The 23,800-nt window shown below is 47.0% G+C and overlaps 1 protein-coding gene and 1 non-coding gene across 3 annotated transcripts in view; both read left to right on the plus strand.

The window, feature by feature from the left end:
- The first annotated feature begins 3,917 nt into the window (after positions 1 to 3,917).
- trnac-gca (transfer RNA cysteine (anticodon GCA)) lies at positions 3,918 to 3,989 on the plus strand. Its single transcript has one exon. It is a non-coding gene; the product is annotated as a tRNA-Cys (tRNA).
- Positions 3,990 to 10,815: 6,826 nt separating this feature from the next.
- Positions 10,816 to 23,800, plus strand: part of gopc (golgi-associated PDZ and coiled-coil motif containing) — a 52,590-nt gene continuing 39,605 nt past the window's right edge. For both annotated transcript variants that reach the window (XM_085997339.1, XM_085997340.1), the window contains exon 1: positions 10,816 to 11,157. In XM_085997339.1, coding sequence (XP_085853465.1) covers positions 10,912 to 11,157 — 246 coding nt within the window. In that variant the 5' untranslated portion in view covers positions 10,816 to 10,911. The remainder of the gene's footprint in view (positions 11,158 to 23,800) is intronic.

Genomic DNA, 23,800 nt, shown 5'->3' on the forward strand with positions numbered 1-23,800 from the left:
AGTGGAGCGGAGAATTAAAGTGATAGGCGACCGGAAGCTCGGGATCACCCTTACGGACTGAGTGGAAGTGTTCCGCATGACCAGTCATCCAATCTGCGTTTGGTCTCCCCAATGTAGAGGAGACTGCATCGTGTGCAGTGAATACAGTATACTAAGTTTCAAGAAGTACAAGTAAATTGCTGTTTCACCTGGAAGGAGTGTTTGGGGCCCTGGACAGTGGGAAGGGAGGAGGTAAAAGGGCATGTGTTGCATCTCCTGCGTTTGCACGGGAGGGTGCTGGCCGAAGGGGAAGGAGTTTGGGGGTGATAGAGGAGTGCACTAGGGTGTCTCGGAGGGAGCGGTCCCTACGGAATGCTGAAAGGGGAGGTGAGGGGAAGATGAGTATAGTAGTGGGATCACGCTGGAAGTGACGAAAATGGTGGAGGATGATCCGTTGAATGTGGAGGCTGGTGGGGTGAAAGGTAAGGGCAAGGGGAACCCTATCGTGGTTCCGGGAGGGAGGGGAAGGGGTGAGAGCAGAAGTGTGGGAAATAGAACGGACACGGTCAAGGGCCATATCAACCATGGTAGAGGGGAATCCTCGGTTGAGGAAAAAGGAAGACATGTCGGAAGCACTAGTATGGAAGGTGGCATCATCAGAGCAGATGCGGCAGAGACGGAGAAACTGGGAGAATGGAATAGAGTCCTTACAGGAAGCGGGGTGGGAGGAAGTGTAGTCCAGGTAGCTGTGGGAGTCAGTGGGCTTATAGTGAATGTTTGTCAATACCCTATCCCCAGAAATGGAGACAGAGAAGTCGAGGAAGGGAAGGGAAAAGTTGGAGATGGACCATGTGAAGGTGAGGGAAGGGTGGAAATTGGAAGCAAAGTGAATGAAATTTTTTAGTTCAGGGCGAGAGTGGGAAATGGTGCCAATACAGTCATCAATGTACCGGAAAAAGAGGTGAGGGAGGCTGACTTGAGTAGGACTGGAACAAAGAATGTTCCACATATCCCATGAAAAGGCAGGCATAGCTAGGACCCATGCAGGTTCCCATGGCAACACCTTTAATTTGGAGGAAGTGAATGGAGTCAAAGGAGCAGTTGTTCAATATGAGAACAAGTTCAGCCAGGCGGAGGAGGGTGGTGGTGGATGGGGACTGGTTGGGCCTCTGTTCAAGGAAGAAGCGGCGTGCCCTCAGGCCATCCTGGTGGGGGATGGAGGTGTAGAGGGATTGGACATCCACAATGAAAAGGAGACGGTTGGGGCCAGGAAACTGAAAGCTGTTAAAGTGGCGGAGGGCATCGGAAGAGTCGCAGATGTAGATGTGAAGAGACTGGACAAGGGGACAAAAAATAGAGTCGAGATAGGAAGAGATAAGTTCCATGGGGCAAGAACAGGCTCAAACGATGGGTCTACCAGGGCAGTCCTGTTTGTGGATCTTGGGAAGGAGTTAGAAGCAGACTGTGCGGGGTTGAGGATCTATGAGGTTGGCGGCCGTGGAGGGAAGATCTCCAGAGGAGATAAGGTCAGTGACAGTCTTGAAAATGATGGCTTGATGTTCGGTAGTAGGGTCATGGTTCAGGGGGAGGTAGGAGAAGGTGTTGGAGAGTTGGTGTTCAGCTTCTGCTAGATAGAGGTTGGTTTGCCAAACTCCGAACTTAAAGTTTGACATAGCATGCAAAATTGCCCTATCTATGGAGATGGCCTATAAGAATGCTAGGGAGCTCTGTCCAACTCAAGTGACTAGTGCAGCTGAGGTCTACAGTCACAAAGCCACCACTGAACCTAAAGCTGTGAGACCGAGTCAAAAGCATGTTGGTGAGAGCAGTTCAGTGAATTGTTATCGCTGCAATGGAAATCACTCACCACAGACCTGCCAATACAGAAATGCGAAGTGTTTTCACTGCCAGAAGCAAGGCCATATTTCAACAGCTTGAAGAGCTAGATCTAAAGTAGGAAGTAAGAACCATTCTAGTGGCAATGCAAAGCAGTGACAACAAAAGGGAGGAGTTCACAATATTGAAGTGAACACACCTGATGTTGAAGAACTAGGCATCTACAGTATCTGTGCCACTAGCGGCAACGCTTACAGTCGTGAGAAAGACTTCCATACAAAACTTTTGATCAATGAGCAATTTATTGATATGTATATCGACAAGGCAGCAGACTTCTCTAGCATGAGTAAGGACACATATGGCAGGGGAGGAGACAGCGGCAACCATAATTTTCCAATCTTCCCTAGATGCGGGGGAGGTGCCTGAGTATTGGAAAGTGGCAAATGTGACCTGGGAGTTAATGTGCATAGGTCCCTGAAGGTGGCAGGACATATTGAGAGAGTGGTTAGCAAAGCACATGGGAGCTTGGGCTTCATAAATATAGGTATTGAGTGCAAAAGTAGAGAAGTTATGCTGAACCTTTAAGAAGTGCTGGTTAGGCCACAACTAGAGTATTGCGTCCAATTCTGGTCACAACACTTTAGGAAGGATGTGAAGGCAGCTTGAGAGGGTGCAGAGGAGATTTACCAGAATGGTTCCGGGGATGGGGGGATCTTAGCTACAAGGACAGGTTGGAGAAGCTGGATTTGTTTTCATTAGAGCAAAGGAGGTTGAGGGGAGATTTGATAGAAGTGTACAAGATTATAATGGGTTTGGATAGGTGAGATGGGGAAAGGCTGTTCCCACTAGTTGATGGTACAAGGACTAGGGGACACAGATTTAAGGTTTTGGGCAAGAGATACAGGGGGGATGTGGTGAAAAACTTTTTTACGCAGCGAGTGGTGAGGACCTGGAACTCGCTGCCGACGTAAGTGGTGGAAGTGGAGACACTCATTGTTTTCAAGGGGAGACTGGATAGGGACTTGAGGGAAATAAACTTGCAGGGCTATGGGGATAGAGCAGGGGAATGGGACTGACTGGATTGCTCTACAGAGAGCCGGCACGGACTCGATGGGCCGAATAGCCTCCTTCTGTGCCATTATGACTCTATGACAGTTTGTAACATGGTTTAGTATGAGCATGCTCAGTTTGCTCTGGCCTAATAAAGCAAGCACATGAACTAGCAGCTCATTGTGTCTCTGTCCTTCATTTGTTCTACCCACATATATTACAAGTGTGTAGTGGGATGGAAAATAACATTATGATTTGATGCTTATTTTTTTATAATTTGGAGTTTATTGTTTGTGCACCTTTAAAAAGGGGGCACTTTTGCTAAATTGATTTAGATTGATGACACATTCATCCTAAATGGCAATTAAGAGACGACACTCCAGTTGCCATGTAAATGCATCCTAATTCTGTTGTAAAGTCACCTTGCAGTTAGGCAAGCAATGTGAGATCAGCTCTACTCTGGCTTCGTACCTGCTGCAATTTCGTGTTAAAAGTTCACTGCTATTCCATCGGCATCTTTAGATTCAATTTTAGATTAAAGAGACTGCGCAAAAACACACCGTAATATATTTAGTTTTCTCCAGCCAGGCAGCAGGGCTCCAGTCAGGAACGAGTCATACAACTACTGACACAGTTAAAGGGCAGTTTTATCAGTGCTGCCTGCAGTTGGCAAATGAAAGCATAATCCCAGCACCAGTCATGTCTGGTGCATTATTTTAACAACTGCCTGAGATTTAAAAAAATGGAAGCTTCAATTTTGCAATCTTTCAAGGAAGTGGGCACCGTTGACTGGCTCACGGAGCTGCTGCACAATGTTGCAGATTGGCAACAGCCCGTCTGAACCCCTCCACCCACATTGAAGATCTGCAGCTCCCAGCGCGGGGCGGCTGCCGGCTATTCGCCAACTCGTCTGATGCGCTCCATCGGACTCAACACTTGTGTGAACACCGCCCCGTTAGCGCGGTGGATCCGGGTCAGGTCGGGTCAGACCGGACTGGACAGCCCAGTAGTGGTCCGGACTAGAGTGCTGCACCGAGCCGGTGTCTGTGGACGGGGGTATAGCTCAGTGGCAGAGCATTTGACTGCAGATCAAGAGGTCCCCGGTTCAAATCCGGGTGCCCCCTTCGTAGTATTTTCTTAAAGGGAACAAAACCCGGATTATTAAATTATTTTATGTTCAGATCTACGCTTCTCCTTTCGTGTAAAACGGAATAAAACACAAGTGCAATGCAACATGAGTAGCATCTACTCAGTTAAGTCCCTTCTTTTCGTCTTTGGCTGTCGGTCTTTGTTCAGCAAACTGAGGGAGGTCCAGTTTATACAAAACTAGCTGGGGGGGCCGGCGTTGCCAAGGCTTTTTTGTAAAACGGCAGTTTACAGGGCCGCGCGGTTGACGGCCGGCCGCTGCCGCTCCCCCGCTCTGTGTCTCGGGCCGAGCGGCTGTCAGGCCCGGCCCGAGTGACCCCAACTGACCTCCCGCGCCGGCGGGCCGCCGCAGCTGCCCCAGTCGCTGTTGAGTACCGCTCGCTGTTCAGTAAAAGCAATGAAAAAAATGGCAGCTACGTTTCGGGAGGCTGCAGGATTAGGTTCCGCCCACACACGGAATGAAACGCCCCCCGTGACGCACCGATTGGTCAACCATCAGGTCACTCAACGCTAATGAGCGGTAGCATTGGTCAACCGCTAATGAGCGGATTTTTGAATGTTTTTTGTATACTGTCCGAACAATTTTTGTCTGACCAAAAAGTAAATATGCCTATGAGACTCCCCTAATCATAAGCTTTCTTTTGATATAACATATGTGTAGGTATGCTGTATAACTTTTGAGTGTATAGCGGACAGACAGACAAACAGACAGACGTACAGACAAACAGACAGACAGACAGACATACAGACGGACGGATCCTTTTATATATATAGAGAAGATATATATACTAATGTTCAGGCAGTTGTCAAATAGATGTGTCGAATAATCGTCACAAAGTGATTAAATCGGCATTTTCCCCTTGTAATATCCGACAAGTAGGAAGGAGGCGCTGCGATAAGGTTTATTTCTGAAGCCTATGAATACTTTTCTGCTTTTACTCTGCCTGGCATTGTAACAGTTTTTTTTTTACCTTGTGTCAGTTTCTGGACATTGGCTTCGTATTACTGAAGAGAATAGCTTTGGAAAGGACGGGTAAAAGGAAAAAAAAATAGAAAATGAAAAAGAAGGTTTAGAAAGTATAGAGTTGGCTGTTTCCTTATGCACAGTCTGTGTTTATGTATGTTTATTATGATTTAAAATAAAAATGTTGCTTGTGTAATAATCAATTTCCTCAAATAAATAATGTATACCTTGAATTAACTCGCCTAAAGGTCGCAGAAAATGGGTAGTTACGCCGGTCTGAAACAGTGGAAGCACCACAGTGCAGTACAACCAGGAAGTCCAAGCAAATTCTTGGTGACCACAGCCAGTTCATTCAGCAACAAAATATTATTGTGAGAGTAATAAGATAAATCCATAATTGCACATACAGATTGGAGCACTTTATCTCTCAAATGAAACAAGAGCTTCCTGAACTGGTGATCTGAATACTCGAGAACATAGTATTTAAGTGTGTTTGATTCAGTCTTCGAAGGTGACTACATGAAATGAATATTCTCATGTAAGATCAAACCATTTGGATAAATTTCACTTGTAATGCATGGTATGTCTGCCTGTATATGTGGGCGTGAGGAGTAGAAGTTTTCAGCATTTTCTGTTGTTATTTCGGATTTCCAGCATCTGCAGTATTTTTGCTATTGAAGGATTATGTAATTTGTTTCATTTTTCCACAAATAAACCCTCAATCAAGATTAGAAACAAAGATCCAGATATACCGTATAGATTGTAATATTGTTTAGGATTCTACATTATGCCACTCTTCCATTCTCTGTCCCAAGTCATATAAAACTGGAGAGGGATTAATGCCATCTGGTGGCCAAATCTGGGTCTAATTTATTTCTTGTGAAATTCTTATGAAACTTAGAAATTTACAGCACAGAAGGAGGCCGTTCGGCCCATCTTGTCCGTGCTGGCTGACAAAGAGCTAGCCACCCTAATCCCACTTTCCAGCACTTGGTCTGTAGCCTTGTAGGTTACAGCAATTCAAGTGCATATCCAAGTACTTTTTAAATGTGATGAGGGTCTCTACCTCTACCACCCTTTCAGGCAGTGAGTTCCAGACCCCCAGCACCCTCTGGGTGAAAAAAGTTCTCCTCAAATCCCCTCTAAACTTCCTACCAATGACTTTAAATCTATGCCCCCTGGTTATTGACCCTTCTGCTAAGGGAAATAGGTCCCTCCTATCCACTCTATCTAGGCCCCTCATAATTTTATACACCTCAATTAGATCTCCCCTCAGCCTCCTCTGTTTCAAAGAAAGCAACCCCAGCCTATCCAATCTTTCCTCATAGCTAAAATTCCCCAGCCCAGGCAACATCCTCGTAAATCTCCTCTGCACCCTCTCTAATGCAATCACATCTATCCTGTAATGTGGTGACCAGAACTGCACACAGTATTCTAGCTGCAGCCTAACTAGTGTTTTATACAGTTCAAGCATAACCTCCCTGCTCTTATATTCTATGCCTCGGTTAATAAAGGAAAGTATCCCATATGTCTTCTTAGCCATCTTATCTACCTGTCCTGCTACCTTCAGGGATCTGTGGACAGGCACTCCAAGGTCCCTCTGATCTTCTGCACTTCTCAGTGTCCTACCATTTATAGTGTATTCCCTTGCCTTGTCAGCCCTCCCCAAATGCATTACCTCACACTTCTCCAGATTGAATTCCATTTGCCACTGTTCTGCCCACCTGACCAGTCCATTGCTATCTTCCTGCAGTCTGCAGCTTTCTTCTTCATTATCAACCACACAGCCAAATTTTGTATCATCTGCAAACTTCTTAATCATACTTCCTACATTCAAGTCTAAATCATTGATATATAACACAAAACGCAAAGGACCCAGTACTGAGCCCTGCAGAACCCCACTGGAAACGGCCTTCCAGTCACAAAAACACCCTTTGACCATTACACTTTGTTTCCTGCCTCTGAGCCAATTTTGGATCCAACTTGCCACTTTGCTTTGGATCCCATAGACTTTTACTTTCATGACCAGTCTGCCATGCGGGACCTTATCAAAAGCCTTGCTAAAATCCATATAGACTACATCAAATGCACTACCCTCATTGACCCTCCTTGTTACCTCCTCAAAAAATTCAATCAAGTTAGTCAGACACGACCTTCCCTTAACAAATCCATTCTGACTGTCCCTGATTAATCCGCGTCTTTCTAAATGAAGATTTATCCTGTCCCTCAGAATTTTTTCCAGTAATTTTCCCACCACCAAGATTAGGCTGACTGGCTTGTAATTACTTGGTCTATCCCTTTCTCCCTTTTTAAACAACAGTACCACATTAGCAGTCCTCCAGTCCTCTGGCACCACACCTGTAGCCAGAGAGGATTGGAAAATGATGGCCAGAGCCTCTGCTATTTCCTCTCTTACTTCTCTTAACAGTCTGGGATACACTTCATCCGGGCCTGGGGATTTATTCACTTTCAAAGATGCTAAACCCCTTAATACTTCCTCTTTCACTATGTTTATTTCATCTAATATTTCACACTCCTCCCTGATTGCAATGTCTGCATTGTCCTTCTCTTTTGTGAAAACAGACGTAAAGTATTCATTAAGAGCCATACCTATGTCTTCCACTTTCATACAGGTTACCTTTATAGTCCCCAATAGGCCTTACTCTGACATTAGTTATCCTCTTGCTCTTAATGTATTTATAAAACATCTTTGGGTTTTCCTTGAATTTACTTGCCAATATTTTTTCATGCCCTCTCCTTGCTTTCCTAATTTCCTTTTTGATTTCACCCCTGCACTTTCTATACTCCTCTCGGCTTTCTGCAGTATTGAGTCCTTGGTATCTGACATTAGCTTCCCTTTTTTTCTTTATCCTACCCTGTATGTCCATTGCTATCCAGGGAGCTCTAGATTTGTTAATCCCACCATTTTTCTTTTAGGGAACATACTTTCTCTGAACCCTCACTATCTCCTCCTTGAATGCCTCCCACTGCTCTGACACTGATTCTGTCTCCAATCTACTTTGGCTAAATCACCTCTCAGCTTAGTAAAATTAGCTTTTCCCCAATTGAGAATTTTTATTGCTGGTCTATCCTTGTCCTTTTCCATAACTACCTTAAATCTAACTGAATTATAATCACTACCACTAATATGCTCTCCCACTGATACCCTTTCCACCTGCCCAGCTTCATTCCCTAAAACTAGTTCCAGAACCGCCCCCTCTCTTGTTGAGCTTGCTACATACTGGCTAAAAATGTTCTCCTGAATGCATTTTAAGAATTCTGCTCCCTCTATACTATTCACACTAATTTTATCCCAGTTAATATTAGGGAAGTTGAAATTCCCTACTATTACTGTCCTATTTTTGCACTCTCAAAAATTTGCCTACATATTTGTTCTTCTATCTCCCTCTGACTGTTTGGGGGATCATTCGTACACACCCAGCAGTGTGATTGCCCCTTTTTTGTTTTTCAGTTCAACCCATATGGCCTCATTTGATGATCCTTCTAATATATCCTCCCTCCTCACAGCTGTAATTGATTCTTTAATCAATATTGCGACCCCCCTCTTTTTTAATCTCCATCTCTATCTCATCTGAAAACCCTGTAACCAGGAACGTTGAACTGCCATTCCTGCCCTTCTTTCAGCCATTACTCAGTAATAGCTATAATGTCATACTCCCACGTGTCTATCTGTACCCTCAGCTCATCTGCTTTATTCCCTAGACTCCTTGCGTTGAAGAATATACCATTTAGCACTGCCAAACTCCCTTGTTGTCTATTTTCTAGCCTTTGTTTCCTCTGCCTACCAAATTCGCTTACTAATTTTCTGCCTTCCATTTCCAGCTTTGCTTCTCTCCCTTCTGAATCCACTCTCAGGTTCCCATCCCACTGCCAAGCTAGTTTAGCTAGTGAAGGTGAAAGATAAATGCCTAATTATGGGCTTCCTTGTTACATGTACATTTTTATATTTTGAACTTTTACTATTTGCTGCACCTTTGTGCTTCAAATCTCCATTTTATTTGTAAATAAATATATTAGTTATTGTAGGCTGGTTTGAGTTTAATATCCTTTAATCCAAAGTGAGTATCTGGTAATTTTGTGCAATACAACGTATAATCCATCCAGTAAATAGGATAATGCAAGTAGGATAATTGTTAATCATCAGGTCACTTACCCTTGCCAAGGGCAGAGTACTGAAAAGGTATAGTTTCTAGACCATAGGAAGCAACGTCTACTTATGTGAAGCCATTAAGAGGGAAACAATTCTAATTTTTTTTTAATGTTATTAATTATCTACCTCAAAATAATGTCCTACAATCACATATGCATTTCATATTTTTAAATTAAATATTGCATTAACTTATATTGTAGTACGCATAAATATCGATCTCCCTATCTTTTTGGACTCTGGTTTGGGCTCAGGTTCTGTGTGAAGGTGATAAATCAGAACTGGGAGCCTCAATCAGAGCCAATTTGTACTTGGACTTCACGTGTCAAAACCGTCTGACACAAACCAATAGATTGCACAAAGGGCAGTGGGCTCGATATGAGGGACACTTCTCACAGGACACATTAACCTAAATTCAGCTCAGTACCAACATTTTTAAACCACTCCCTGAATTTGGACTATATAAAGGAGAGTTTTCATAGAATGATAGAAATTACAGTATAGAAGGAGGCCTTTTGGTCCCCGGTGCTTGTGCCAGTGCTGGCGCTGCCTCCTGTAACCCCAGTCCCCCCAAATTCATTTTTTATTATTTGTTCCTGGGATGTGGGTGTCGCTGGCAATGTCAGCATTTATTGCTGATCCCTAATTGCCCTTGAGAAGGTGGTGGTGAGCCACCTTCTTGAAACGCTGCAGTCTGTGTGGTGAAGTACTCCCACAGTGCTGTTAGGGAGGGAGTCCCAGGATTTTGACCCAGCGACGATGAAGGAATGGCGATATATTTCCAAGTCAGGATGGTGTGTGACTTGAAGGGGAAGTTGGAGGTGATGGTGTTCCCATGCGCCACCTCCCCTTGTCCTTCTAGGTGGTAGAGGTCACGGGTTTGGGAGGTGCTGTCAAAGAAGCCTTGGCGAGTTGCTGCAGTGCATCTTGTAAATGGTACACACTGCAGCCATGGTGCGCCAGTGGTGGAGGGAGTAAATGTTTCGGGTGGTGGATGGGGTGCCAATCAAGCGGGCTGCTTTGTCCTGGATGGTGTCGAGCTTCTAGAGTGTTGTTGGAGCTGCACTCAACCAGGCAAGTGCAGAGTATTCTATCACACTCCTGACTTGTGCCTTGTAGATGGTGGAAAGGCTTTGGGGAGCCAGGAGGTGAGACACTCGCCGCAGAATATCCAGCCTCTGACCTGCTCTTGTAGCCACAGTATTTATGTTCCTCCATTTCAATATTGATCCCATTCCCCTTTTAAACGATGTTCAGGTCTCTGCCTCAGTAGCCATGTGGTGAAGCATCTCATGGCTCAATAGCCCTCAGTTCAAGAACCTTCCTTCCCCTCTCCCCTAGAAGTGAGATAGGTTATTTAAAGAAAGCCTCATCACGAACACAATTCAGCGTATAGAACTGTGTTTATATTTTTATGCGTGAAACACATCAAAATAGGGAACATTGTTAAACCAGAGACTGAGCTTGTGCACGTTGTTGAACCAGAGTGTGATTGACAGGTGGGGGTGAGTGACAGCTGTGGGCGGGGTTTCTGACGCCGCATCGGCCCGCCTGTTCCTTCCGCTCTCCATGGTAACCGCTCGATCGCTCCCTGGCTCCGTAGTTGTGGCAGGCAGGAGCAATCGAGCGCCGGCTCCTTGACAACCGGAACTGGAGGCGGCGCCAGTGCGAGGGAGACAGGCCGCTTTCAACCGCCACTCGCCCGCCGCAGCCGCCCCGCACTCACTTCCTCCCTGCTCCACAGCAGCTGTCTGTCCCAGCGCCAACCATGGCCTCCTCGGCCGGGGGGTCGGTGCCGTCCTCGGCCGGCCCGTCCATGTTCCGCTGGCTGGAGGTGCTGGAGAAGGAGTTCGACAAGGCCTTTGTGGATGTGGACCTGCTGCTGGGGGAGATCGACCCCGACCAGTCCGAGATCACGTACGAGGGGCGCCAGAAGATGACGGCGCTCAGCTCCTGCTTCGCACAGCTGTGCCACAAGGCGCAGACCGTCTTCCAGATCAACCACAAGCTGGAGGTGAGAGCAGTATATCAATGTGACTGTGCAAATAGAGACCATGCACCAGATCAACCCCTGGCTGGGGGTGAGGGCCAGTATATTAATATCAAAATAGAGACTGAACCAGATCATCGCCTAACTTGGTGTGAGGGCCAGTATATTAATGTCTCAATAGAGACCGTGCACCAATCATCCCCTGACTAGGGGTGAGGGCCAATATATTAATAATTAATGTCTCAATAGAGACCGTGCACCAGATCATCCCCTGACTGGAGGTGAGGGCCAATACTTTACTATCTCAATAGAGACTGTGCACCTGAACAAGCCCCGACTGAGAGTGAGGGCAATATATTAATATCTCAGTAAAGACTATGCATCTGATCAACCCCTGACTAGGGGTGTGGGGCAGTGTATTAATATTTAAATATTAATGTACCAGATCAACCCCTGACTGGAGGTAAAGGCAATTATAGTTTATTAGCATCTAAATAGAGCCTGTGTACCAGATCAACCGCTGAATGGAGGTGCAGTCAAATATATAATATCTGATTAGAGACTGTATAAGATCAAACCCTGACTGGGGATGAGAGCTAGTATAAAATAGTCTCTATTTAGAAATTATGTATCAGATCAACCCATGACTGGAGGTGGGAGCAAATATAGGTTATTAGTATCTAAATACTTCCAGTCACTGCAGAGCATTAATCCGCAACACAAATAGAATACTGACTACGTAGCCAAAACAATAGAGTATAGGTTGGTGGAATTCATGTTTTAATTTTACAGTGTTTTGGTTATGCCACACCTTGAGGGGGGAAAATTGGGTTGATTTGAGCCTCTCGAACAGGGTGCAAATCCCCTTGCGCCTGGGCGCAGCGCCGCTAATGCCTCCCGTGAAATTCAGTGAGAGGTTAGCAGTAGCCGGTAGCGCCCCGTGGAGCTGTGTCGCCGGCGATGACGTCATCGCCGTGTGCAGTGCCCTGGCCGCAAACTTGGGTTGCGCCCCCCTGACCTATTGCAGGACGATATGTCCGACAGGATCAGGGTGGCGTTTCTGCAGCTGCGGTGGAGCTACTTAAAGTGCAGGTGTCGGGTGACCATTTGTTTATTGGCCGACTGTCAGCACCTGCCCCCTTCCCCTTTTTGCTTTGGGGTGCCGGCTGCGATCGCTCAGCCCAGCACTTCTCTTGAGTGCCGGGCTGTTTTGGCACCCCGCTCCCCGGTGGTCTAGCAGGGCCCCGGTGTGCGCAGCGCTAGGCCCCTCCCCTTTAATCAGGGAAGGAGGCCTGCAATGACGGGACGATTCGTGTTGACGCGCCTGGTGCTGTTGCACGTAGAGGCGCGATATTCAGTTGTAGCGCCCCAAGAAGGAGGTGGAGCACTTCTAATAGCGCTCCACCTTCTGCTTGGGGCACTACAACTGAATTTCGGGCAGAGGCGACACTGAATTTTTCCCCCCTTGAGCATTATATCTAGTTCTGGCCACCGTGATACATGCAAGCCCTGGAGACTGTTCAGAGAAGAGGCACTGAGCTGATGCTTGCCATCAGAGGACAGAGTTATGAGCAGCAATTGGTAAAATATGTCTAATTTTCCTCTCTAAAGTCACCTTGGTTTTTGGTGACTTTATTATAGAAGTATATGAGATAGTAAATGGCAGATGAAAAGCACTTCAAACAAAACAGTGAGAGTACGTCAAGGGGGACACAGATTCAAACTAGAATAAGGCAAATTTAGACTGATCTGAGGAAGTCTTCGCCACACAGAGTGATCAGCACATGGAATTGATTTCCAAGTAGGATAGTGGAGGTGAAAACAATGGAATCAACAACAACTTGCATTTTTACTGTATAAAAATGTCCCAAGGTGCCTAATAGAGAGGCGAAGAGAGAGGAGGTGTATGCACAAGAAGCCAGTGTCAGGGATAGAGAGTTCTGGTGGGCAGGTTGAGTTGTAGACCATGAAGTGATGTAAACATGAGGATGAGAATAAAAAATGTGAATCTTTGGTGACTGGGAACTATTGTCGGCCAGCGAGGATAGGGTGATGGGTGCGTGGGACTTGGTATGGGATAGGGTGATGGGTGCGTGGGACTTGGTATGGGATAGGGTGATGGGTGCGTGGGACTTGGTATGGGATAGGGTGATGGGTGCGTGGGACTTGGTATGGGACAGGGTGATGGGTGCGTGGGACTTGGTATGGGACAGGGTGATGGGTGCGTGGGACTTGGTATGGGATAGGGTGATGGGTGCGTGGGACTTGGTATGGGACAGGGTGATGGGTGCGTGGGACTTGGTATGGGACAGGGTGATGGGTGCGTGGGACTTGGTATGGGATAGGGTGATGGGTGTGTGGGACTTGGTATGGGACAGGGTGATGGGTGCGTGGGACTTGGTATGGGACAGGGTGATGGGTGCGTGGGACTTGGTATGGGATAGGGTGATGGGTGCGTGGGACTTGGTATGGGACAGGGTGATGGGTGCGTGGGACTTGGTATGGGATAGGGTGATGGGTGCGTGGGACTTGGTATGGGATAGGGTGATGGGTGCGTGGGACTTGGTATGGGATAGGGTGATGGGTGTGTGGGACTTGGTATGGGACAGGGTGATGGGTGTGTGGGACTTGGTATGGGACAGGGTGATGGGTGCGTGGGACTTGGTATGGGATAGGGTGATGGGTGCGTGGGACATGGTATGGGACAGGGTGATGGGTGTGTGGGACTTGGTATGGGATAGGGTGATGGGTGCGTGGGACTTGGTATGGGATAGGGTGATGGGTGCGTGGGACTTGGTATGGGATAGGGTGATGGGTGCGTGGGACTTGGTATGGGATAGGGTGATGGGTGCGTGGGACTTGGTATGGGATAGGGTGATGGGTGCGTGGGACTTGGTATGGGACAGGGTGATGGGTGCGTGGGACTTGGTATGGGATAGGGTGATGGGTGCGTGGGACTTGGTATGGGACAGGGTGATGGGTGTGTGGGACTTGGTATGGGACAGGGTGATGGGTGCGTGGGACTTGGTATGGGATAGGGTGATGGGTGCGTGGGACTTGGTATGGGACAGGGTGATGGGTGCGTGGGACTTGGTATGGGATAGGGTGATGGGTGCGTGGGACATGGTAAGGGATAGGGTGATGGGTGTGTGGGACTTGGTATGGGACAGGGTGATGGGTGCGTGGGACTTGGTATGGGATAGGGTGATGGGTGTGTGGGACTTGGTATGGGATAGGGTGATGGGTGCGTGGGACTTGGTATGGGATAGGGTGATGGGTGCGTGGGACTTGGTATGGGATAGGGTGATGGGTGTGTGGGACTTGGTATGGGATAGGGTGATGGGTGCGTGGGACTTGGTATGGGATAGGGTGATGGGTGCGTGGGACTTGGTATGGGATAGGGTGATGGGTGCGTGGGACTTGGTATGGGACAGGGTGATGGGTGCGTGGGACTTGGTATGGGATAGGGTGATGGGTGTGTGGGACTTGGTATGGGACAGGGTGATGGGTGCGTGGGACTTGGTATGGGACAGGGTGATGGGTGCGTGGGACTTGGTATGGGATAGGGTGATGGGTGTGTGGGACTTGGTATGGGACAGGGTGATGGGTGCGTGGGACTTGGTATGGGATAGGGTGATGGGTGCGTGGGACTTGGTATGGGACGGCATGATGGGTGCGTGGGACTTGGTATGGGATAGGGTGATGGGTGCGTGGGACTTGGTATGGGATAGGGTGATGGGTGCGTGGGACTTGGTATGGGATAGGGTGATGGGTGCGTGGGACTTGGTATGGGATAGGGTGATGGGTGCGTGGGACTTGGTATGGGATAGGGTGATGGGTGCGTGGGACTTGGTATGGGATAGGGTGATGGGTGCGTGGGACTTGGTATGGGACGGCATGATGGGTGCGTGGGACTTGGTATGGGATAGGGTGATGGGTGCGTGGGACTTGATATGGGACAGGGTGATGGGTGCGTGGGACTTGGTATGGGATAGGGTGATGGGTGTGTGGGACTTGGTATGGGATAGGGTGATGGGTGCGTGGGACTTGGTATGGGATAGGGTGATGGGTGTGTGGGACTTGGTATGGGATAGGGTGATGGGTGCGTGGGACTTGGTATGGGACAGGGTGATGGGTGCGTGGGACTTGGTATGGGACGGCATGATGGGTGCGTGGGACTTGGTATGGGATAGGGTGATGGGTGCGTGGGACTTGGTATGGGATAGGGTGATGGGTGCGTGGGACTTGGTATGGGACAGGGTGATGGGTGCGTGGGACTTGGTATGGGATAGGGTGATGGGTGTGTGGGACTTGGTATGGGACAGGGTGATGGGTGCGTGGGACTTGGTATGGGATAGGGTGATGGGTGCGTGGGACTTGGTATGGGATAGGGTGATGGGTGCGTGGGACTTGGTATGGGACAGGGTGATGGGTGCGTGGGACTTGGTATGGGACAGGGTGATGGGTGCGTGGGACTTGGTATGGGACGGCATGATGGGTGCGTGGGACTTGGTATGGGACAGGGTGATGGGTGCGTGGGACTTGGTATGGGATAGGGTGATGGGTGTGTGGGACTTGGTATGGGATAGGGTGATGGGTGTGTGGGACTTGGTATGGGACAGGGTGATGGGTGCGTGGGACTTGGTATGGGATAGGGTGATGGGTGTGTGGGACTTGGTATGGGACAGGGTGATGGGTGCGTGGGACTTGGTATGGGATAGGGTGATGGGTGCGTGGGACTTGGTATGGGATAGGGTGATGGGTGCGTGGGACTTGGTATGGGATAGGGTGATGGGTGCGTGGGACTTGGTATGGGATAGGGTGATGGGTGCGTGGGACTTGGTATGGGATAGGGTGATGGGTGTGTGGGACTTGGTATGGGACAGGGTGATGGGTGCGTGGGATTTGGTATGGGATAGGGTGATGGGTGCGTGGGACTTGGTATGGGATAGGGTGATGGGTGCGTGGGACTTGGTATGGGATAGGGTGATGGGTGCGTGGGACTTGGTATGGGATAGGGTGATGGGTGCGTGGGACTTGGTATGGGATAGGGTGATGGGTGTGTGGGACTTGGTATGGGACAGGGTGATGGGTGCGTGGGATTTGGTATGGGATAGGGTGATGGGTGCGTGGGACTTGGTATGGGATAGGGTGATGGGTGCGTGGGACTTGGTATGGGACAGGGTGATGGGTGCGTGGGACTTGGTATGGGATAGGGTGATGGGTGCGTGGGACTTGGTATGGGATAGGGTGATGGGTGCGTGGGACTTGGTATGGGACAGGGTGATGGGTGCGTGGGACTTGGTATGGGATAGGGTGATGGGTGCGTGGGACTTGGTATGGGACAGGGTGATGGGTGCGTGGGACTTGGTATGGGATAGGGTGATGGGTGCGTGGGACTTGGTATGGGATAGGGTGATGGGTGCGTGGGACTTGGTATGGGATAGGGTGATGGGTGCGTGGGACTTGGTATGGGATAGGGTGATGGGTGCGTGGGACTTGGTATGGGACAGGGTGATGGGTGCGTGGGACTTGGTATGGGATAGGGTGATGGGTGCGTGGGACTTGGTATGGGACAGGGTGATGGGTGCGTGGGACTTGGTATGGGATAGGGTGATGGGTGCGTGGGACTTGGTATGGGATAGGGTGATGGGTGTGTGGGACTTGGTATGGGATAGGGTGATGGGTGCGTGGGACTTGGTATGGGATAGGGTGATGGGTGCGTGGGACTTGGTATGGGATAGGGTGATGGGTGTGTGGGACTTGGTATGGGACAGGGTGATGGGTGCGTGGGACTTGGTATGGGATAGGGTGATGGGTGCGTGGGACTTGGTATGGGATAGGGTGATGGGTGCGTGGGACTTGGTATGGGACAGGGTGATGGGTGTGTGGGACTTGGTATGGGATAGGGTGATGGGTGCGTGGGACTTGGTATGGGATAGGGTGATGGGTGCGTGGGACTTGGTATGGGATAGGGTGATGGGTGTGTGGGACTTGGTATGGGATAGGGTGATGGGTGCGTGGGACTTGGTATGGGATAGGGTGATGGGTGCGTGGGACTTGGTATGGGATAGGGTGATGGGTGCGTGGGACTTGGTATGGGATAGGGTGATGGGTGCGTGGGACTTGGTATGGGACAGGGTGATGGGTGCGTGGGACTTGGTATGGGACAGGGTGATGGGTGCGTGGGACTTGGTATGGGACAGGGTGATGGGTGCGTGGGACTTGGTATGGGATAGGGTGATGGGTGCGTGGGACTTGGTATGGGATAGGGTGATGGGTGCGTGGGACTTGGTATGGGATAGGGTGATGGGTGTGTGGGACTTGGTATGGGATAGGGTGATGGGTGCGTGGGACTTGGTATGGGATAGGGTGATGGGTGCGTGGGACTTGGTATGGGATAGGGTGATGGGTGTGTGGGACTTGGTATGGGACAGGGTGATGGGTGTGTGGGACTTGGTATGGGATAGGGTGATGGGTGCGTGGGACTTGGTATGGGATAGGGTGATGGGTGCGTGGGACTTGGTATGGGATAGGGTGATGGGTGTGTGGGACTTGGTATGGGATAGGGTGATGGGTGCGTGGGACTTGGTATGGGATAGGGTGATGGGTGCGTGGGACTTGGTATGGGATAGGGTGATGGGTGCGTGGGACTTGGTATGGGACAGGGTGATGGGTGCGTGGGACTTGGTATGGGATAGGGTGATGGGTGCGTGGGACTTGGTATGGGACAGGGTGATGGGTGCGTGGGACTTGGTATGGGACAGGGTGATGGGTGCGTGGGACTTGGTATGGGACAGGGTGATGGGTGCGTGGGACTTGGTATGGGATAGGGTGATGGGTGCGTGGGACTTGGTATGGGACAGGGTGATGGGTGCGTGGGACTTGGTATGGGATAGGGTGATGGGTGCGTGGGACTTGGTATGGGATAGGGTGATGGGTGCGTGGGACTTGGTATGGGATAGGGTGATGGGCAGCAGAATTTTGGATGATCTGAAGTTTCTTGAAGGTGGAGGATGGGAGACCAGCCGGGCGAGCATTGAAATAATCAAGTCTGGAAGTGACAAAGGCATGGAGGAGGGTTTCAGCAGCAGATGGACTGAGGTGGGGTGGAGGCAAGTGATGTTATAAAGGTGGAAGTAGGTGGTCTTTCTGATAGACAAGATATCGGGTCAAAAGCACAGCTTTGGGCCAAATCGGACACCAAGGTTGTAAGCAGTCTGGTTCACCCTGAGACAGTGGCTGAGGAGGGGGGATGGAATCGGTAGGAAGGATATTAGCTTATGTGGCAGGGGCCGAAGATGATGGCTTCGGTCTTCCCAATGTTTAACTGGAGGAAACTCCGTCTTGCCACTCACCCAAGACTGGATATCGGACAAGCATTCTGAGAACATAGAGGCAGTGGCAGGATCGAGAGAGGTGATTTAGATGTCACCAGCGTACATGTTGCCAAGGTGCAATATGTCAATAAAGAGGAGAGGGTCAAGGATAAGTCCTTGGGGGCGAGGGAGGTGGGAGTGGTGATTAATCATGTAGCAGTTGAATCCTTTGATAGGGGAACCTGTAGTTTTTATGGGGGTGCAAGAGTGGAGATGGTCCAAATAGCCTTTCTCAACTGCATCTAGCTTGTGAATTAGTGATTGAGAGATGGTTGAAGACAAAGAAACATAATTTTATTTTAGTGTGAGCCTATCATCTAGATCAGCAAGTGCTTAAAAATTATCTAAAGGAAATGTACCTTTTTTGATTGAGACTAAGCCTCAAGTCATCATGAAGATGAAAGACCCTAACTAGGGTGCTTGTTTGTTTATATTTCTGTAAATCTTAGTGCGAAAGCTAGTGTACTCTTCTGATTTTGGTGATTAAACAAATGGTCTGTAACTAAAATAACATTAAATAAAACTTAACAAATTAAATTAAAATTTGCGAAAGCTAGTGTACCGCTAGTCAGGAGGTGATCTGATTCCTTCGTGAACTGAAGCCAGAATGAAAGCTCGGGTAGGCTTGTGCTTAGCACTGGGTGTATATTATATATATCCAGCCTGCTGCATAACTACATTTTAAAAGTATTAGTCTGTTCAAGGGACTACAGGAAACTTTCGATTTACCGGCACCTAAAATAACTGGAAATCTTGGTTAACCGACAAAATTCAGGAGTAGGTTCAGGTAAGTTTTACTTCATATTGTACTTGCCTTCCTCGATCTGTTGCTGTGCAAGGGTGTGGCTGCAGCTGTTGCTAAGCTACAGAGATGCTTGGAACGTGTGGCCATTGTTCTGAACCTGTTGTTAAGCAACAGGGTTTGTTGCTTTATACGGAGCTCTCGGCTCTCTGTATCTTTTACTATAGCTTTCGGTTATCTGGAATTTTTGATGAACTGGCACCATGTCGGTCCCGTCGGTGCTGGATTAAAAAAAAGTTTCCTGTACCTGGAAACTTGTAAAGCTCAGTGTGGAATCTTTTTAATGTCAGGAGAAAGTTAATACCTCGCCTGCTCTCAACGTTTAAAAAAAGATGATCCGTGGGTGTGGAGCAGAGCTCTTTTGTCACTGATGCCAATGTGAGATGTAGCTGAAAGTATAAATTAGGTTTGTCATCTGTATTACACTATACTGATACTGGTCTGATATTGGTAACGGTAAAATAAACTCCATCTTTAGTTAGAGAGGGTGAAGTGTTGTTTGGTACAAAATGTGATTATTTTTGTGTAGTAAATGCAGTGTTGTAAACCATGGATTTTCAAATTGGGGTTTGTAGAACCAGGGGTCTGCAAGGTCATCAGGTTTCTGTTTGTCTGGGGCTGGGCACACTGGGGCTGGAAGCACTGTGTCTGTGTTTGTTGACAGCACATTATTTCTGTTGTATACTAATAAAAACATTTTCAGCAACAATAGCACTGGTTTCTTTTGGGTAGCAGACACTGTCTTTTGACAGTTAGGATGGGAGTTACCAGGAGTGTGCCAGTACTGGCAGGGGCTTCCCAGGTGTGTGTAGGTATTTACATAGGTTTCCTGACAGAAACATTTGAACACCACTGGGAAAGAGCTGGAAAAGATGTATCTTCAACTCAGTAAAGTCCAGATCCATATAGTAGATACCAAGAAGTTAGCTATATAATAGTAACTCATAAGAAGAAAGAATTAACTTGCATTTATATGGTGCCTTTCGCAATCTCAGGACATCCTAAAGTGCTTCACATCCAAATAAGTAATTTTAAAGTGTAGTCACTGTTGTAATGCAGGGAAGCATGCCGATTTGTGCACAGAAAGGACCCACAAACAGCAATGAGGTAAATGACCAGATAATCTGCAATCTTTTAATTTATGACATTATCAAAATGTTTCTATTACAACTATGTAAATCAATCCCAATGACTTTTATGATACTGTATGAGTTCAATCTCATTTTAGTATTTTAGAGTTAAGAACTGATTTTTTCAATTCAGCAGCTTAGGTCTTAGTATTGGGGAGCAGATCATCGAGTAAAAATATGTGTGCAATACAGAAAAAATAAAGAACTTGCATTAGTATACCACCTTTCACAACCTCCGGGCATCCCAAAGTGCTTTGCAGCTAATGAAGTACTTTTGAAATCTAGTCACTGACGTAACGTAGAGAAACCCGGCAGCCAATAATCGCACAGCAAGGTCCCACAAACAGCAAGGTGATAATGATCAGATAATCTGTTTTAGTGATGTTGGTTCAGGGATAAATATTGGCAAGGCACCAGGGGGAGCTTACCTGCTCCTCTTCAAAGTAATGCCATGGGATCTTTTACGTCCATCTTTTGTTTTAACATCTCATCCAAAAGACGGCACCTCGGACAGTGTAGCACTCCCTCAGTACTGCATTGGAGTGTCAGCCTAGATTTTGTGCTTCAATCTCTGGAGTGGGATTTAACCCACAACTTTCTGACTCCGAGGCGAGAGTGCTACCACTGAGCCGCAGCTCACACCTGCCATGCAATAAAGGTGAAGATGATGTTTGACCTGAAAGAACACATGACAAACATCATTAATAATTGTGGTGATTTGTTTATCTGATTACCCTTCATACCCCTTCAATGTACAGTTCAGTGCCAGTGCTGTGAAGTAGATGAGACGATACTGTTGTCTCCAGAGGCATTGAATCAACTAAAGAAGTGTCTTTTGTGGGCATCTCCAGAAACAGCAGAAAGTAGAACTTTTGCAGCTGAAATAAAGGGACGTTAACTCCTTTACAACATGCTGATCCCTGAAATCCTTCCTGCAGGCCAACGATACAGTTTTCCAATCGCTGACCTATATGGGCCTTCATAGTCAGCAATTGAGCAACTCTTAAACAATTGTGTATATATTAAGATTCTGGGGCTGCAGTTGTTCGAAACAGTTCTATAATATGACACAATTCTCTCTTAATTTTGTCACACCACAGTCATAAGATGTGCTTTGCTCATTATGTGTGTGTGTATATAGTTCTTTTTTGTGGCCCACGCTGACTAGTCTTTTAGCAGGCTCAGTAATCTGTCATTAGTTGTGCTCAGAGCTGCAGTTTGTGGAAAGTACTTAAATGTTCTTACCATTGTTAAAGTTTTCACTTGGACTAGAATAATATTGAAAGGAAGTAGTTTAATTAATTTTTCAAAGTACCATGGTGCTTCTCAACATCTGGAAAACTGAATCCTGTTCTTCCTCTTAACGTGGAAAAATAAGGAAGAAGTATGTTTCAGCAGGGACAGCTGTGAACAAATGAGACAGCTGCGATCAAATTTATTAAATGAAATAGGCTTGGAATATCCTGGGATGGGGGTGGGCTCCACTGATGGTTCAACAAGTTTCTCCAGCGGGTAGTTCAGCCGGATAGCCAAGAAAGTTCCAGATTTGATTCTAGGTCTGCTGAGTTTGCTAGTCTTGCCTGTCCCTCGGTTAGGTAGGGGAAAATGGCCCAGGGCTGATTGTTACCAGCAACCTGTGCTGGGAGAGTGAATGTTGGGTGAGGACAGGATTGATTAGCCTGTAATGCTCCTCCCCATTGTAGAGTAGCCTGGTGATGATACTCAATATAAATAATAGCCACTTTGGATAGATGCGAAGCAGATGCCAAGTGCTGATGCAAACCATGCTCCACCAAACTGTCTGTGTTCTCAAGAAGGGAAAGGCGGTAAGAAAAAAAGTAAAAAATTGGTTCTGGAGGAGGGTGTATTACGACTGTACTAGGATTGTGGTTGCAAAATAGGTGTAGGATGGAAATGTGATGAGTATTACTCTATCTACCAGTAGAACCTGTAGATCAGGCCTGTCTACCTCCTGAACACCTTACGTGGCTCTCCTTTGACTTGTTGTGATATCTTGCATAATCTCTTTGTTCTTGTGTCAGTAACTGTGTTAAGGCGTACCAAGAAATAGTTAAAAAATTTCTTCTAACACTGCTCAAGATCAGTCACCGTATATTTTTGCTTAGCTTCCTGTTGTTACCACACCTTTAACTTTTATTGTAGATAGACTGAAATGATTGATTTAAGGAGGTGATTTGACAGAGGGAAATACCTAGTTGCACCTGAGGAAGCAAACCGTACCAATAGAGCTGCTCTATATATAGTACAGCAGAATGCAGTGGGCCAAACGGAACCAGATAGGCAATTTTATGTGATTAGATGCAACATTTTTAAGGAAGATTAGTCCGTTTTTATTTTTTGTGAATATTTTAAAATGTAGGGAAAATCTATAGAAGCCCAACTTTGTTCTCGGACCCAAAGCAGCCACGTTCCTGCTTCTGCAAAGACGAATGATCTTAAATTGAAATTATTTCTTGTCCTCAATGCCACAAAATTGTTTGGATTTGTAATATTTAAAATGGGAAGTTGCTAGTCCTTGATTTTGGCAGAAAACACAGGAAGATGGGATTGGGCAAGATTTCTTTTTTATATACAGGTAGATTTGTTTACAATGCAGCCAGCAAAGAGAATACTATCTCTTTGAAAGGTTAGTGCAACCAGGAAAAAAACTTGTTGGGGATGCTCTCTAGTGTCAGTATAGATTTACTTTTAAATAAGGAAGTAACAAAACGGATTAGACTACTGTAGTGTTGTTCAATACAAATCGCTGACTAGCGACAGGTGTTGCTACAGTGACACTGTTTTAGCTACCTGCACTAGTTTTAGTAGAAAACGCCTTGCATAGACTAGCACAATACAGGTAAATATACTTCACATATGTATATTTACTTAACAAACATTTACTATCGTTTAGTAACCAATGAATTAAAGCACTCTCAACGATCAAAAAAAATAGCTGCACACTCTGCTTTCCATCTTACCATTTTACCAACACACACACACAAAAAGATTAAAGTACACGTGACTACGCTGATCACATGACCAACGATTACTCATTTTTTATTTACTGATTAGAAATGCAATTAGCTACATCTGGATTCCCAAGTCGTACTGGACAACACTGGATTAATGGGAGGCACTTCTGTTCAAGTTGTGTCTTTAAAGAGCCATTGCAGTGACATTTTATCACCTATCTACAAATCTTATTGTACAAGTTGGCATACTATCTCCTAAGCATTTCATTAAACAGAAGAAGCAGCCATTTTAAAGCTAATTCATGATTGATCGTCAACATTTTCAGTTTTGCAATTTGAGAGCCTTTATAATTCCTTCATGAACCATGATCTGCTCAATAA

The sequence above is a fragment of the Somniosus microcephalus genome, chromosome 9 (genome assembly GCF_052327205.1).
Source record: "Somniosus microcephalus isolate GS21.2 chromosome 9, FLI_Smic_1.0, whole genome shotgun sequence".
NCBI lineage: Eukaryota > Metazoa > Chordata > Chondrichthyes > Squaliformes > Somniosidae > Somniosus > Somniosus microcephalus.